Source organism: Equus asinus, chromosome 21 (genome assembly GCF_041296235.1).
Source record: "Equus asinus isolate D_3611 breed Donkey chromosome 21, EquAss-T2T_v2, whole genome shotgun sequence".
Lineage (NCBI taxonomy): Eukaryota > Metazoa > Chordata > Mammalia > Perissodactyla > Equidae > Equus > Equus asinus.
Genome location: NC_091810.1, coordinates 50154499 through 50171546, shown reverse-complemented (window position 1 = coordinate 50171546; position 17048 = coordinate 50154499). Strand labels below are relative to the sequence as shown.

The 17048-nt window shown below is 56.3% G+C and overlaps 2 protein-coding genes across 14 annotated transcripts in view; both read right to left on the bottom strand.

The window, feature by feature from the left end:
* PLXNB1 (plexin B1) overlaps nt 1–9980 on the bottom strand; it is a 29594-nt gene extending 19614 nt beyond the window's left edge. The window contains exons 1-3 of one of the 7 annotated variants that reach the window (XM_044755438.2): nt 9896–9980; nt 2067–2119; nt 271–1383 (exon numbers count right to left, since the gene is read on the bottom strand). In XM_044755438.2, coding sequence (XP_044611373.1) covers nt 271–1377 — 1107 coding nt within the window. In that variant the 5' untranslated portion in view covers nt 1378–1383; nt 2067–2119; nt 9896–9980. Of the gene's footprint in view, nt 1–270; nt 1384–2066; nt 2120–3051; nt 3151–5941; nt 6050–6074; nt 6136–6473; nt 6609–6731; nt 6813–6952; nt 7043–9895 lie in introns of those variants that run through there. The other 6 variants (XM_014826622.3, XM_044755439.2, XM_044755435.2 and 3 more) reach the window with 6 other exon arrangements.
* The window catches only part of CCDC51 (coiled-coil domain containing 51), a 38218-nt gene continuing 30161 nt past the window's right edge, over nt 8992–17048 (bottom strand). For 4 of the 7 annotated variants that reach the window (XM_070492925.1, XM_070492926.1, XM_014826629.3 and 1 more), the window contains exons 2-4: nt 11808–12127; nt 10601–10765; nt 8997–10038 (exon numbers count right to left, since the gene is read on the bottom strand). In XM_070492925.1, coding sequence (XP_070349026.1) covers nt 9283–10038; nt 10601–10765; nt 11808–12119 — 1233 coding nt within the window. In that variant the 5' untranslated portion in view covers nt 12120–12127 and the 3' untranslated portion in view covers nt 8997–9282. Of the gene's footprint in view, nt 10039–10600; nt 10766–11807; nt 12128–17048 lie in introns of all 7 variants that reach the window. The other 3 variants (XM_070492927.1, XM_070492928.1, XM_014826627.3) reach the window with 2 other exon arrangements.

Below are 17048 nucleotides of genomic sequence, written 5' to 3'. Positions count from 1 at the left end.
CACCTTCTCAGTCCACGTATGCAAATGCCACCCCTTCAATGCCCGGTCCAAGCCCACCTCTTCATGGCTCTCTGTCCCCCTGAATCCACACTTACAATAAGGTACCCCTCCACCACCCAGACACAAAGGAAGCACTTAATATCCGTTGATCTGATCAGCCCCCACACCATGACCAGGTTCCCTTCAGACTCCCGGGGCAGCTGCTTAGCAATGAATACCTGGCCAGTGGCCTCAGAGAGGGGGAAGGGCTGGGGTGGTGCCAGGACTCACCACAGGCAGCTGTGCACAGTCAGAATTGACATCATACTCGATGTAGGCCACCTCAGCCCCATCCTCGGCACGGCCCTCCCGAGTGTAGCAGGCATCACGTGTGCGATTGGCAAGGTGGTCCACCTCGTCCAGGGGGAAGGCACAGAGGGCAGAGGCTCCGGATGCCCCAGCAGCTGCCGATGGGGGCCGGCCCACAGCCGGGGGAGAAGCCGAGGAGAAGGCTGCAAAGAGCACCTCCCTCCGGGCCACCTCCCCGGATGTGGCCACAGCCGCGGCCTGGATCAGCCCATAGCGGCCCCCCTGGCAGGCCAGAGGCAACTCAACATAGGAGTAGTAGTGCTGGTCCCGGAGGCACACTCGGGACACATAAGCACGAAAGGCTCTAGACTGAGCCTGCAGGTCCCGCCGCAGGAACAGGAAGTAGGCGCTGGCCCCGTGTGCAAAAGCGCTCACAAAGTGATGGCTGTACTCAGAGAGGCGGCCCACAGCCAGCTTGGCTGTCTCCTCATAGGAGAAGGCGGCCTGGGGGTCCAGTGGCCGCAAAGCCCGGGTTGTGATGGGAGGGATGCCACCTCCCACACCCCTGCTGGTGTATCCCCGCCCCACAAACAGGAGGGGCTCCCCAGCCAAGCCCTGGGCCACCAATCCCACCGTGCTGACTGCAGGGTCATTGGCAGCCACATACTGGGTGTCCCCCGGCCGCTCTGGCCTCAGCAGCAGCTGCCCAAGCTGCCCCAGGCGCCGCTGCTCACAGACCCCCTGGTGCACACTCCCACACACCAGCAGGGCCCCCGGGCTCACCAGGAGCAGCTGGTTCAGGTTATTGGTAGGCTGGGCCTGGGGGCACTCATCAGGCATCACAGGTGGCAGGCAGTCCCTGCTGTCTAGCACAGGGCCAGTGGAGACGGTGGCCTCCAGCTGTAGCCCAGGGCTCAGCTGGAACAGGAAGTTGGTGGCACCTAGGTAGAGGGTGCCTGAGGTGGGATCCCGTGCCATATGCTGCAGCTGTGTGCCGTTGGGAGTGAAAGCAGCCGGTGGAGGGGGCTGGAGGGTGAGGACCCACCCGGCCCAGAGTGCCTGGAGAAGAGCTGGGCCGAGAGCAGGCATGGTCACCTGGCAGGGAGAGAGGTTGTGTGGGGTCACGTGGCTACCTGAGCAATGTGGGGCTACCAGTGAGGGATAGGGCTGTGACATTGCCAAGATGCCCCTTCTAACCTAGGGGGTGAGCAGAGGAGGACCAGGCTTAGATAGACACTGTGGTGCAGGATGACCCCAGGACCATACACATTCTTAGAAAGGTACACACTGCCCTGTTCTCAGCCAGTACTGTTCTCTCAGGAGACCTGCACCCCACCCCACCCTACCCTCACCTGCAGTGCCCTGTGTCATCACAGGGTCCGAGGGTGAGGGGCTAGAGGGGCAGAGATATGGGAAACATCCCATCCCCAGGGAGGAGTGCCTGGAAGGGGCAGGAGAGCAGGTGATGGGAAGGAAGGGGCCAGAATCTCAAGGAGGGAGAGGGCCCCTCTTCAGGGATGTCAGTTTCCTGAGCAGAAGCAAGGAGGGCGAGGTCCCATGGGCCACCTGCATACTAGAGCAGGGCAAGAATTTGATGAAGGGCCTTTCAGGCCAGGAATCCAGAAGGGCAATAATCACAGAGCCAACTGGCCAGAGAGAAGAGGGAGGTTATCACTGCCAGAGGCGGGGCCTGAAAGGCCGGACCCCACCTTGGAGAGCCCTCAGCAGAGGTGGGAGTCACACTTCTCCCAGATGCCTAAGTGTGAGGTCAGGCTCACCTAGCAGGGCCGGCTGGATCAGGAGACAACAGCATGACCTGTGTGGGAGTCACCTAGCCAGGGAGAAAGCAGAGCATGAAGCTGGGGGCTGGGCTGCAGGCATGTGAGAGCCCCGACTCCCCACCGTGGAGGCAGCACAAAGGTACCCCTCCCTGCCGCCTAGCCAGCCAGTGGAGCTGGGCCCAGCCTGGCCCTCGGCCACCAAACACATTCCACAAGGGACGCCTCCTCAGAGCCCACACAGGAAGGGGGAGGGCAGCAGAACCAGGCACCCTTGGGGCCTGGGAAAGGGCAGCTAGGAAGGAGCCCCATGGCTCACAGGGCCCAGCCAAGCCCCCAGCTTGGCCCTGTCCCTCTGCAGCCCCTTCTCCCTTCTTCTCAGCACTCTCCCATTCTCATCCTCTGCCCTACCAAGGTACCCAGGTACACACCCTCCACACAGGCAAGGGGCTAACCTAGCCCAAACCACTACCAGCACAAAAGCAGACACATGCTTGCACACACCAAAAAGCATACATACCACCCACCCTGCATGCACACATCACCCACTGTGCTCGCACACACAGATGCATGCAGATACAATCTGTACACACGGCATAGAGAAACATACACAGAAATGCAGGCAGACACACCACACAGACACACTACCCACACTTAGATACCTGCACAAAGACACATCCACATAGACAACTCCTTACACACAGAAACACACACATCACACAAACACGCACTCCACACAGACACATCACACCCACCCAACAAGACATACACACCACCACCCACATTCAGACACCCACACACACAGACTCGTGCACACTTCCCTGGTTCAAGCCATAAGTCCTAGAGGGCTGCAGAAGCCAGGCCATCTCTTGCTATTTCCTCTCCTGCAGGTCAGAGAAGAGCCAGGGCCTGGGGTGGGGGAAGGGTTGTCCTAGAGGAAGTCACCATGCTGAGCTGTGCCCCCATCCCCAGGACCTCACCAGACCTTGGGTGCCTGCTCGCTTCAGACTCCTCTTTGCAGGCCCCAGCCGAGGCCTCCTTGGACCAGGAAGCCATGGCAACACCACCCTTTCCAGATCTCAGTGGTTGCCAGCCAGGAGCACCAAGGTTGGTGAAGTACTGTGACAGGCCATGCCTCCCTGGCCAGGAGACACTTCCTCTGCGAGCCTGTGCCCAGGCCACATTGCCCAGCCCCTCCTGCCACCCAGCTGCCAGTGTGCCTGTGCAGAATGTCCAAAGAGCTTCCTGGGGCTCAGGTCAGTTCTTCCCAGCCAAGTCCCCAGTGGGATGCTCCTGAGGCTGCCCCAGAGTGAGCCAGGCTGGGCGCTAGGCTCGGAGGAGGGTCTAGCAGCCCGGTGGGAGCAGGGGAGCCATGGCCACAGCCTGGCTGGGCACTGCTCCCAAAATAGCTTGGGGGTTTCCATTTTTAGTGTGCAGAGAACAGGGCAGCTCTATGGAAGTGGGAACAAGGCTGCGTCTGTTTGCCACCCAAGGGGGTGGGGGGAAGGGGGTGGCAGGGAGAGCTGTGAACCCGGCGAGAAGCCCAGGACTGTGGCAAGGCCAGGCTTCCCAGGAGCCCCCCACCTTCTTTCCATGGGACAGGGGAAGAAAGTTTCTTTCTCTGGGAAGACAGGGTTTGCCTGAGTTCCTGAACTCAGCTATTGCTTACTCCCTCCTGCCACCTCATGACCAGGGCTGTGCATTGGGCAGAGGGTCCCGTGGTTAGACCAACATTCACTGCTTCATTTGCTTACAAACATTTGCTCAGAGCCTACTTCCTGCCAAGGTTCTCTAGCCCTCAAGGGGCAGCCACCAAGACACTGCCCAAATGTAAAATCACAAGCCAGTTGAGTGGCCCCCAAGAAGAGAATGGGTGGGATCAGAACAGTCCTGGCCAGCCCACATAGGAGGCTGGAGGCTGACCCATGCCAGGAAAAGCGTCAGTCTTCAATCATTGAAGCAGGGCCTAGCATCCCCCCCCCCCCTTCCCCACATACCATGGGTGGAGAGGAGAAAAAAAAGGGCAGTGACATTTTCTCCTCCTTATAGGCCACACACATTTCACTTAACCTCTGCCACAGGCCACGGAGCAGCCCCTAGCCCCTCCAAGCTACCCCCTCCTACCTCACAGGATCTTCAAGCAGAATCAGAGCACATCCCGCCCCCCTAGAGTCTCTGGGGCACCCGAGGGCCTGAAGGATAAAGGTCAAACCCTCCAGTCCACGCCCTCTCCCATGAGATCAGTGCTCCCCCACACATGCTCTTCGTTCTTGCCCGCCTGAACTGCAGGCTGTCCCACACCCCTCCCTGCTGTCACAAGGTCTGTTCCCACTGCCTGGAATGCCCACTCCCTCCCTATCCCAATCATTAGCTCCTAAGGGAGCCTTCCCTGTCCCCCCAGGCTCCTGAGGAGCCCACTCCCTGTGGTGGATGGAATGGACATACCCAGTCACTACACCGGTGTGTACTGCAGCTCTGCTTGGGCTTTTTGAGCCTCAGATTTCCCATTTGTAGAATGGGAGGCAGGGCTGCTCTGCCCCTTAAAAGTGTTATGTTGTGTGCCTGGCATTAGTAGCACCAATCAAGGCCACTTTTCTCTCTGTTCCACCCTCCCACTCTGGACTTGAATCTCCTTGAAGGCAAGGAGCGTGGCTTTTGATCCAGAGGTCCCAGCAACTAGGATGGACATTAGCACAGGGCAGGTGCTCCTTGCCCGTTGAAACAACACCCATTTCACAGCCAGGGACACCCAGCCAGTAGGGGAGATAGCCCAGGCTTCTCTCCCAGTCACTTGGCCTCTCAAAGGACTAGGTGTCAGCCCCACTTTTATTAATGACCAGGCCAGAACAGGCTGAAAAGGCTGGTTTGGAGCCAGGCCTCATGTCCCCAGCTTGCACAGCCAGGATCTCCTGCCCACTCCCCAGATCTCAGGCCTCCTCCAGGCTCACAGCCAAAGCCTGACTCTGCCTGTGCCCAGGCCTGCTCCGAGAGGTTTTCTGAGCCCACCTTTCTCTGGATCTCCTCAGCAGGGCCTAAAACTGCCTAACTTCTGTCTGCAAAGATCAAGCACCCCCCCCCCCAGGCCGTCCTGGGGCTGTCCTCACCAACCAAAGGGGCTCACAAACTCTGCCCTCCCACACCCAGAGAGGGGTCATACCCCAGCCCTCATTTACAGAGTCACTGGGATTAGTGGCAAACTGGCCTTTCCTATCGGCCCTCCTGCTCGGCTCCCAGGGTCCACCCAGGAGAAAAGTTACTCATTGACAGTACAGTGGTGCACACTGCTCGTCCTGTTGTACGTGTGTTGAGGTTGGGTGGGGGATCCAGCATTTACTGGGCACCCGTGAGGACTGAAGGAGCGCTCATCAATCACCCACCGTCTATGTCAGTGTACCAAGTCGGGGGCGGGAGGGTGGAGCGGGGGTACAGGGGCGCCTGGCAGAAGGCTCACAATCCACCTTTGTCAGTGGCACCGAGCGCAGCCTGCAAGGGCTGTTACTACAGAGGAGAAGCCTCAACCTCCCCATAGGCTCTTCCCCGACCCTCCCTCCTCGCCAGGCGGCGAGGCAAGGACCCCACCAGTGGCCTTGGGAGGGCGGGGAAGGGGCCGGCCGGTCCCGGCTGAGGCGGGCGGCGGCGAGGAGGGGGCGCGGAGGAGCAGCTCCACCTCCTCTGTCTCCCAATCGCGTTTCAGGCGGAGCCGCCAGAGTTTCCCTTCGCGCGGAGAAGTGTGGTCCCAACTCTCAGGACCGAAGCTGCCCACCAGTCGCCCGGGCTACCCCTGCCCGGCGGGATCGTGGCCTCAGGCCCTTCCACCCCGGAGGCGCGCCGCCTCGCCCCGGTCCCCACCGCCCGGCCCTGGGCCCCGCACTCACCACCCGGCCGGGCCCCGCGGGACGAGCGCAACGAGGCGGGCGCCGGCCGCTCTGGGCTCGGGATCTGCGCGAGGCGGCCTCGCTCCCCCCGCCCGCCCCCCGGAGGTGGGTCTGGCAGAGCCGCAGCTGTTACCCGGAGACCGAGGGGCGGAAAACTGCGCCCGCTGCCCGCCCCTCCCGCCGCGGCACTGCCACCGCCGGGAACAAAGAAGACAAAGCTGCGTCGGCCGGGCCGGCTCCGCTCCTTCCCCCCTCACCCGCCGGGCCGCCCTCCCCCCGCCCGCCGCCCAGGCCAGGCCGGAAGCAGCCGGGAAAGCCGGGCGCGCGGCCCCGAGCCGCCCGGGACCCCGCATTCCGGCCCGGCGGGCTCCGCACTTGCCGAGGGAGGGGGACTCGACCCCTCCCTCGTGGGGGCAGGCTGCACCGCAGCGGTAGCCCCGGCAACGCGGGTCGCCGCGAGAGGAGGGTGAGGAGTAGAGCCCAGACCGCGGGCGGCCCCACCCCGCCCCGCCCCGCCCCCGCCGGGCCTCACCTGCGCGCCCGGGCTGGAAACGGAATTCGGAGCCCTTCTGGCCTGGGAGGGGCCGGGGCGGGGGTCGCGCTGCGCGCCCCCAGGTGTGGTGGTACGGCGCCTGGGCCTCTTCCTACCGCGCCAGCGCTGGGTGGAACCCGCGCCCCTCACCTGCTCCGCCCGTTCGCTAGCCACCGCCCCCGCTCTGCAGCGCTGCGAGCTCCCACTTTCCCTTCCAGTACCTGGCTCCTGTGCTCGTCCTCCTCCAACTTTCTTTACCTGAACTGCTAGGCGCCTTGTTTCTCCCCTCTGCACCGGTCCTGCCCACCGCCCCTACTCCCAGGACTCCCAAACAGCCAACCCCTCCTTCCGGCCCCCACCTCTGGCCGTGCGGGAAGAGCGCAGGCTTTGGGGTTGGGCCTGGGTTTGCGCCATCACTAAGCCAAGTAACCTGACCCCCCCACCACCAAACAAACACACACACAAGCCTATTTGCTCACCGGCAAGTCGGGGTGACACCACACCTAGTCCCGCTGGTAAAGGAGGGCACACGGCTGGAGAAGCACACAAGCAAGGGCACATTTCCTTCCTTTCCTCCCAGGCCTGTACCTGGACCCACCCTAAGCTGAGAAGCCTTGGGCAAGTCTGGACTCCATCGCTGGCAAATACCTGGGCCTTCTGAGGGAAGAGCCACTGGGCAGAAAGGTTCTCTCCCGAGGCCCAGTTGTGCCCTCTGCCGGGCCCTTCACACCCTGGCCTGCCCACTGCAAACGCAGGAGCCAGGACCTGGCCCATCCTATTAGCACTTTTGAAGGACTCTGGCTCAAAGCCATTGGGATAGCCTCTTGGGAGACAACACTTGTCACACACACATCACCCTGGAAGGCCCCAGAGCTTCCACAGGCTAGGGGAAGCCTCAACCAGAAGGTTCAGGTCATCCACACTGGCCACTGTCCAAAGAGCTAATATCACAGGCACCCTCTTCCCACCTGCCACCCCCATCAAGAGTCTGTCTTCACTCTCATCTACCCAACTCTGCCTTTCAAATTCTCCCTGCCAACTCCTTGGGTCACTCCCTTTCCTCCACCCCCTCTTCCAGCACCTGGGTCCAGACACTCAGCACATCACCTGCACCAGCATGGCACCCCTCCCCAGTTCTCTCATCCCTGGCCTCTGACATCAGAGACCCCAGGTACCTGCCTATCTGGCACTCCAGGTCCTCCACCTCATTCTCTGACCTTATGTTCCACAACGCCCCCACACCCATCACCACTTCAGCCAGGTCAGTCTGCCCCAAGTCCTTCACCCACCTTACCTTTCCTGCCTGTGTGGCTTGTAGGGGGCCCTTCCACATACTTGGAATCCTCCCCTCCTCAAATTCATTCACTCAAGTGCACACTCTTCAGGACCTACTTCACCCTAGAAGGGTCCCCATAGCATCCCTCATTGGTATACAGATATGGTACCCTCTACCCCACTGGAATGGGGAACATGACAAATGCAGAGGTCATTTCATCCTATGCCATCCAGGGGGAACCATTACACAAAGAAAACAAGGCCAAGGATGGAATGACCAAATGACCAAGGGACCAGGAGCTAAGAGGTTCATAGCACCCATGGGGCCACTTGGGCCATGCTCACTGCCCAGGCCTGAGCACCAGCTCCATGAAAAGGGCACCTCATAGGAAACACTTCTGGCTCCACTGGCCTCTGCCTGTGAGAGTCGGCTCTGCACAGGCACAGGCAAGCAAGCCCCAGCCTGCAGAAGCCCCTACCCAGACCCTGCATACAAGCTCGGTACACTCTGCAAGGAGGGTGCGTTCTCCAATACTCTAACGCGAGGACAGAGTGCCTCCCCACTGCCCCTGTTTGCTCAAGGACCCACAAGGCCACCCATGGCCATTTAGCCCAGGAGGTCAAAGGTTGCTGTTCCCCTCTGAAAAGGGAGAGGTCACGGATTCTCAGGGCAGTTGCCTCCATGCCTCCCCACTGCACCTCCCACGTCTGGGAGGCCCCTCCCCATCATTGCCTCTCTGTTCACACTGCTGGTGGGCTGACCTCTGCCCATGCCTATAGAGGCCATCCCTAGGCTGTGTGTGGGAGGACACTCAGCCCTAGTGGCACACCAGTGCTGCCCAAAGCACTCTCTGCACCAGGGACCCAGATTGGCCACCAATCCACGTAATTATGTCCCCAGTAATATTTATCAGCCATTCCCCCAATCCCTCTTCCCTGCTCTCCTCTGACCATTTCTCCAGCATTATAACCAGGAGGGTCTCCCCACCATGGCTGAGAAAGTGATCCAGAAGAGGGGTAGAAACCATGGTCACCAATGGGTGGACAGCAGGCTAGGTTCTACTCAATGCAACCCCTAGGTTATCTGACACAGGAGGGTCAGGCAAGCAGAGGGCAGGCCAGGAAATACAAAACAAAAATCCAGGCCTCAAGGGTAAGTGCATCTAAAACTGGCCCCAAACTAAGAACAAGACCAAGAGGACATGAGAGAGGGGGTGATGACCATAATTCCAGGCCCAACCCTCAAGTCCCCAATCTCAATTTTTAATGGACAAAACTCAGTCTGATATAAATTACTTTAAATAATACAAACTCAACAACATTTTAATTGGACATTAGCACAAAGGTTTGATAATTAATGTAAATGAGCGTTGCCTAAAAAGCAAAGTATGTCTGCTGGTGAGCCACAGAGATGGTGTTCAGACTCTGGCTGAGGTTGTGTGCACCCACAAAGGCTCACTTCATTTCTAGAATTCTCTAACTAAATCCACATCCACACCTATCCTCTCAGACCATCTGGAGGAGGGTCCAGGGACTAGCTGGCCCTGAACAGCACGTAGAGCACAGGTAGGGTGGCCACAAATGTCACGCAGGTAACCAGCGTGCTATAGATAGTGTTCCTGTTGACCTGGGCTTCTAGCCTCTGCTCCATGTCCGACAGCACCAAAATCATGCTCTCCTGCTCCAGCAAGGAGCCATGCAGAGCCTCGTCTGCTGGCTCCATCAGGCCTGGGTGTGCTGCAGCCTTTGCAAGCTGAACCACCCTAGCTGTCCGGTTGAAAGTCTTTTCCAGGGAATCAAGCTGCTCTTGTAAACCCTCTAGACATGAATGGACCTGCCTGGAATGGCTGAGCTGCTCTTTCAAGGCAGCTGAAAGAACATCTGTGTCTCTGTCTTGTGTGGGGGGAGTACCTGCCTGGGATCCAGAGCTCTGCCCTGGCCCAGCTTGCACCAGGCCCCTTAAGTCCGCCATGAGGTCATGGAGGTCCCTCTGCTGGAGGGAGTAGCTGGATGCCTGTTCTCGGATGGCCTCCTGGAGGCTCACAGGCCCCTTCTGTGCCTCCAGGAGCAAGGCCTTCAGCTCCTGTAGCCGCACACGGTTCACATAGGTGGAGCCAGCCACACCAATCAGGGCCCCCAGGACTGACCCGATGAGGGACCAGTTCTTGGTCCTCTCGGCCCGAGTGCGTTCCTTCTCATGACTTTCCCGCACAGCCGCAGAGAAGAGGGAGAACTTCTCTCGCTCAGAGTCCTCGGCACGCAGATAGTCCGTGCGAAGCCTCTTCTCCTCCTGCCAAAGCAAAGTTGTGTTATACAGCAGTAGTGTGGCCCTGCAGCTGTAGCTGCCCGCAGATGTCCCACTACCATGTCCCTAGGGCTCAGGCTCACGCCTGGCACAGATTACATGCTCTATAAACATGATGAATGCAAGAAGGCAGCATAAGCCTGGTCGCATGAGGGGAGCAAAAGAATGGGGGGTGGTCGAGATGAGCTGCACTGTCCTCCCACCCAAGCAGTCTTGGGTTTGACCAGACATGCACTAATGTCTACAGACCATGTCTATCAGGAGGGGAGTGCCTGGCACTCTCTGGGCCACTCCCCTCCATGGTGCTCCCTCCTCAGCAATCTTGGGCCCAGATTATACTGCCCTGGACTGCTGCCAGTACTCCAGGAGGAAGTGGGTGAATAGGCTCTGGAAGCCTGGGGCCCAGTCCCTCCATAGGAGCTTCTGGTTTCCCTCCTCACCCAGGTCTCTGACCACCAGACCAGTCAGAGTTCCCACCTCATCCCTCCATGACCTACCAGGCTAGCTTCCCTTATAGGTGAAGAAGGGCTGCCTCCCGGGTGCCTACCTGCAGCATCCTGTGCTCCAGAGTAGCCAGTTCCAGGTACTGGTTATCCTCTCTGGAGATGCGGTCCAAGCGGTCCCTCACCTCCTTCAGCTTGGCCTGCTGAACTTCCAAGTCTTCCCGAGCCTCTCGAACAAGCCCTCGAGCCACCATGAACACTTTCTCTGCCTGAAGAGAGAACAAGAGAGGCCATGTGCCCCTTCCCTCCACACCCACATCTGCTCAGCTCTATTCCTAACAAGGCTGCGGCTGAGAAGAGGTCAGTGGGGTGTCAGTGCAAAGGTGGAAAAAGAATCCCTCAGACACATAATCCTGGCTCACCCAGTGGTCCTCAAAGTGCAGCCCCGGGCCATGCCCATCAGACTCACCGGATTACCCATTTGAGTAGAAGTAACATGCCCCTGAGAAATTTGAAAATAGTTAACAATGCACACAATCTGTGTTCACCAAACCCAGCCAACTCTAGTCTGACACTACCACAGAAAGGAACCTAGTTCCTAAGCTGTTTCATGTGTATTACTATATTTATGCCTCAAAACAACGCCATGAGAGGCATTGCTATCGCCTCCATTTTACAGACCCAGAAACCTTGGCTCAGCTGAGATCGTGACCTCCAAGGGGAGAGACAGCAGTGTACCTCAAAACCTCCAGCCGAACCCTGGGTTCTTCCCACCTCGCTCTACTGGTCTGTGCCAAGGCAGGAGTGGGAACAAAGACAGCAGGATGTGTTTCTGCTGCCTCAATGGACTTGACAACCACAGGCAGCTCTTTCCACCTCACAGTATGATGTTTCCCAGATGTTCCTACCTTCACAAGGGAAGTTTTAATTACACACAGGGCTTTGAGGACACTGTAACATAGCAACCCTGCAGGCAACTCTCACTATCAACCCCCAAAGAGTCAATGAAGGAAGTGGTTGCTGGCCTAACAGAATGGACATTAATGGCCAGGGGCTCACTGGTACACAATAGTTTGTTTTGGGGGGAGGGAGGGCACAGTTACACAGAGATCTTCACCCCAGTAGTATCAAACCCAGGCTGTCATGTGAGAAACTAGTCAAATCCCTCTTATAGTGGTATTGGTCCAAGAAAAGGCAAATCTGGATGTGGCTTCTCAGCACCATGTGGATGGTGACTTGTTTGGCAGGAACATCCAGGCCATATTTCCTGAGTCAGAGGGCAGGGTTAACCACCCCCGCTCCCCTCCTCACCTCAGTCACGTTTCCCTGGGCCTCTCGAACTTCACTGAGTCCAACAAACTGTTCATATCTGTCCCACCAAGTCTTGGCTGTGGAGGATGCTCGTTGCCGAATGCCATGTCCCAGGGCTCTTCCCAGCACTATGAGGCGGTGGTACAGCCCAAGGGCCACCTCCTCAGGTCTTTTCTCTCTGGGCTGGCTGGGGCCTGGGCTGCAGAGAGTCCTGGTCATAAAGAGGTCCTTTCCAAGGAGGCTTCTCCGCACCAATACAGGGGACACACCCACGATGTGCTGCATGGCAAACACAGGGCTGTGCCCTGTCATCGGGAGATCTGTGGGGGGATGCCAGACAGATCAGCTCACGGCTGAGAAAGGCTGGGCAGAAGTCAGGTTTCAAGGCCTAGGGACAGTTCTGAAACAAGTAATTTCCACTAAAAAGTCCAAACTAAGCACTACTCTGTTGGCCCAGAGAAGGCAGCCACTGTGGTGAGGGTTCCCCTTGGGTGCTCCCAGACAACAAAACACCGTACGGAAGAACGTGTGCAGGAAATCATGCCATCCACCTCCCTCCATAACGCCACATGAACCAGACCTTCCCAATCCACCCACCTTCCCGCAACCCTCAGGTCTCTGACTTGGATGAGAATCCTGGTGCCTAGTTTTCTGATAACGTCAAAGAAAATTCTCAAGCCTGAGTTGCAACCATGCTGACAAAGCCCCACAAAGATGCACAAAGCCTCCCAGGGAAACTGTGGAACTGAGGGGATTTCAGGGAAAGATTTCTGTAAAAGACCGTTGAAACCAACTTCCCAGACTCCCTAAGGGTTGCCTCAGCACTGGGGAAGCAGAGTTTCATTTTCGTTGGAGAACACAGGTCATTCGTGTCGCCAGGCAGAAAACTCCCTCCTCAGCTCTCCTCTAAGAAGACAATTCCAGGGGGAAATAAATAAAACAAAAAACCCTAGATTTCTTCAAAAAACAAAACAAAATAACTTGGGTTTCTTCATAAAGGACAACTTTTCTTAGGTTCACACCAGCCCTTCTCCTTCCGCCCTCCAAGCCCAGACCTTCCAAGCTACCAACTCCCAGTGTCTCGTCTCTCACTTTCCATAAGCTTTCTTCCTCCTCTCCAATCTTACTCACTGCTCAACAGGTTGGGTTTCCTTAACCTTTCCCTTTTCAATCCTGCTTTGATGTTTGGGCCCCAACAACACCTATTTCTCATTTACCGAAACAGCACACAGAGTGTCCCATTATGCAGTCAGGCCTTGCCTGAACCTAAGAGCAGCAGTGAGGACCCCAAAGAGAGGGCCAGGTGACCCATGCTCCCAGGCAAACCTGAGCCAGCAGCACCCTTCTCTGGCCAAACCACCCCCGCCCCCAAGTACTGACTCTGGCTGTCAGAGTGACACCTAGTGGTCAAACGACCAGGCCAGAGAGAGAAAAGCACAGGGAGCTGCGAATGGGAAGACAGATTGGAGGAGCTCCAGTTACAAAAAAAGGAGCTTCCTAATGTAAGGTAATGTGGAACAGAGACCCACTCAGAGCACCCCAGCCTCCTCCCTATCGTGCCATGCCTGGAGAAGCTCAAGCCCTCTTGAAAACAAAGTTGGTTGGGTAAGGAAATGCCTCTGGGCCAAAGTGGGCTTAAGCTAAGAGCCACAGAAGGGGACATCCCTGTAACAGTGGTTCCAAGCTGGTGCCGTACCCGAACCCCTGGACCTCATTCATAAGGCCCAAGGGAGTGCACACTATCCATGCTGCAGTGGTCGGGCAGGCCTCCTAGGGCTCAATGCCAGCACCCACTGCACACAAGCTGTGACCTCACAAGAATCCTGCAGGTGTACCCCTCATCAAAGCAAAGCATGCAGCCTTACAGCACGGCCAACCGTAGAACCCACTCTCCTTCTCAGCAACACTCAGCAGAAAGGTGTCCACCTTGGCTGGCCCTACTTCCTCAGCCCCCTTCTCTCCTGACCCCACTCCACTACCAAGGTTGCTCTCCTGGAGGCCCTGCCAAACTTCCACCTTGTCAGATCCAGCAGGTGCTTCTCAGATTTCTTCTCCAATATCTCTGCAGCTTTCAACACCCTCTCTTTTTTAAATCGCTGCCCCCTCTTGGCTTCCTTCCTTCCTTTCTTCTCCACCCCCTTTCCTGGCTCTTTCTCTACCAGCTTCCCACTCTTGGACCCCAGGAAAGTCAGCCATCCCTAACAGAGATGACAGCTACAGCTTCCTATGCAGACTTGGCTTCCTCCCCGGCCCCTCACAGCTGTTCTTCACATGGCAACCAGAGGCTCTGTTAACTCTAAGTGAGATCACATCCCCCAGTTCAAAACTCACCAACAGCTCCCATCTCACCTGGCATGAACACCAGTCCTGCTAGAGGCCAACAAGCCCTGGTCCTCTTATCCCTTCCTTCTCTACATCCCTGTACTCCACTCCAGCCATCCTAACATGCTAAGCACAACCCTGCCACAGAGTCTGTGCCCTGCCACTTCCTTCGCCTGGTCCACTGTTCTCCACAAATCCAGTCAGCTCACCCTGACTTCTACATCTTTGCTCAAATATCACCTCTTGGTAAGGCCTTCCTTGACTACTCCCACCATTACCTGCTTTATTTTTCTCCATCAGACACATACTGCCTTGTCTACGTGTTGCCTAGCCCCTCACTAGAACACAAGCAGGGACTCTGCTTTATGAGGGAATGCACCAATGACTCCCAAGTTGTCCCTCCACTCATCCCTCTTCTCAGCCTCCCACTCTCCCACCCTAGCCTGTCTCTCAGCTCCTGCCAACTTAGATGTCTCACAGGCCCCTCAACCAGCAAAGGGAAGATGTTCCTGGCAGAGGACAAAAGTGGAAAACGCTTGAGGTCGTCTAAAACCTAAAAGGTGGCCAGTGCAGCTGGAAAGCAGCAGAGGAGCGTGGACAGAGGAGAGGCTGGACAGGTGGACAGAGGCCAAATTAAGGAGGGCCTTTAGGGCCAAGTTCAGAATCTTGCCCCTCCAGATCCATTATCCCACTCCCTCCAGATGACTGTCTTCCTTCCTCTCCCAACTGCTCTTTCCTCAAACTTCCATCATCTGGCCCTCATCCTGACTTATAGCTGACAGCTTGCTTCATTTATCACCAATAAAATATTTAAAAATTAGAAGAGAACTTCCATAAACTCCCACCATACCTTCCCACCTACTAGTGTCTGTCCCATTTCCACCTTCTCTCTTGTTCCTCAGGATAAAGAATTCATGCTCTAGGGAAGCCCAAGCTGTGCCCCAGCTCCCATGTCCCCTCCTCAGACACTGCTCAGTAATTGATCTGACACTCCCTCCAGCAACTGCCCCACTTCTCTGCTCCTCTTTACAGCCAAACTCCTTGACAGATCATCTGCACTAGCTGTCTCCAGTTCCTCCACTCCTGTTCTCTCTTAAACCCTCTCTGATCTGGCCTTCACTCCCACCATGTAACTGGAACTGCTCTTGTCCAGGTCACCTCCACACTGTTAAGTCCAATGGTCAGTTCTGTCCTCATCTCACTTGCCCTGTCAGCAGCCTGTGCCTCGTGATAGCTCCCTCCTCCTTGAAATGCCTTCTACCCTTGGCTTCCAGTCCCCAGCCTCTCCACAGAGTGCCCCAGGGCTCAACCCTTAGACTTCTCTCTCATCCAGTCTGGTGGCTTTAAAAACCATCTACAAAATGTTCTAAAATTGATTGTAGTGATGATTGCATAGCACTGTAAATATACTAAAACCACTTAATTGTACACATTAAATAGATGAATTGTATGGCATGTAAATTATATCTCAATAAAGCTGTTACTTAAAAAAAAAAAAAAAACTATACTCTGACTTCTCCAGCCCAGACCTCTCCTCTGGATTCTAGGCTCATTATTAAACTGCCCAATCCACACCTCTGCTTAGAAGGCTCTTGGGGATCTTCCCTTTCCTTCCCTAATTTGCCTTTCCCGCAGCCTTCCCCATCTTGGTTAATGAAAACCACAAGTCTCAATCAGGCCAAAAATCTCACATCATCCCTGACTCTTTGCTTTCTCTCCCTCTTCATATTTAATCCATTAGCAAATGCTACTTCTTTCCTAAATCCAGAACCCCTCATCCTCTTGCCCCTGCCACTGCTACTACCTGGTCCCAACGACCAACATCTTTGGCTGGATTATCCTAAGAGCCTCCTGACAGGTCTCTCTGCTTCTACTCTGGGCCCTACAGTCTAGTGTCAACAGAGCAGCCAGCGGGCCTTTCAAAACACAGATCAGACTATGTCTCTCTCTGCTCAAACCTTGCAGTGGTTCCCCATTTCTCTCAAGGTAAAAGCTAAAATCCTTCCCTTGGCCTACAGGGCATCCACGTCCTGGTTCTCATTGTTCTCTGACCTCTTGTCCCACTAGTCTCTCTTTCTTCACTCTGCTCCAGTCACATCGACCTTTTTTTCCCCAGCTTTACTGACAAATAATTGACATATACCATTGTGTAAGTTTAAGGTGTACAATGTGATTTGACACGTATATATTGCTAAATGTTTACCACTGTAAGGTTAGCTAACACATCCTTCTTCTCACATAATTGCCATGCATGGACCTTCTTGATGTTGCTGGAACACACTAGGCTATCACCACCTCAGGGCCTTCACACCAGCTGTTGGCTATCTGTACTGCTTGCTCCCTCCCTTTGATTTCAAGTCCTGCTCAAGTGTCACTGCCACCCGTCCCAGCACTCCTTACCCACTTTGCCTGTTTTATTTTTCTCCTCGTACATATCACATGACCTACAATATGTATTTCACTTATTTACTTGCTTCTAGTCTGTCTCACCCACTATGTCCGCTCTGCCAGAGCCGGCACTGGTTTGTTCACTGCTGCATCCTCAGTGCCTAGAATACCGTCTGCACATAGAACATACTCAACAAAAATGTACTGAATGAATAAACAGAATTTGCAAAAAGTCGCACTCCGGACTATACTACAAAACCCAACTCCTTCCAGTGGCCTCCAAAGCTCTAGGACCAGGTGACCTGGCCTCCACCCACTTCTGCCACCTCCCTCGCATCTCCCTCCAGCCATGCTGTGCTTTCCTCCGTCCCAGGAAGGAGCTGCGCTTCAAGGCCTTTACACCTGCCCTTCCCTCTAGCCACACTGCCTTCCCCGTGCGCAGTCCCAGGCCCGGCGGCTTCCGGTTAAGCACCCCTCTCGGCTTCCGGCCTCCCCCGCCACCCCCAACCCCGGGCAGGACGACCCTCCCCC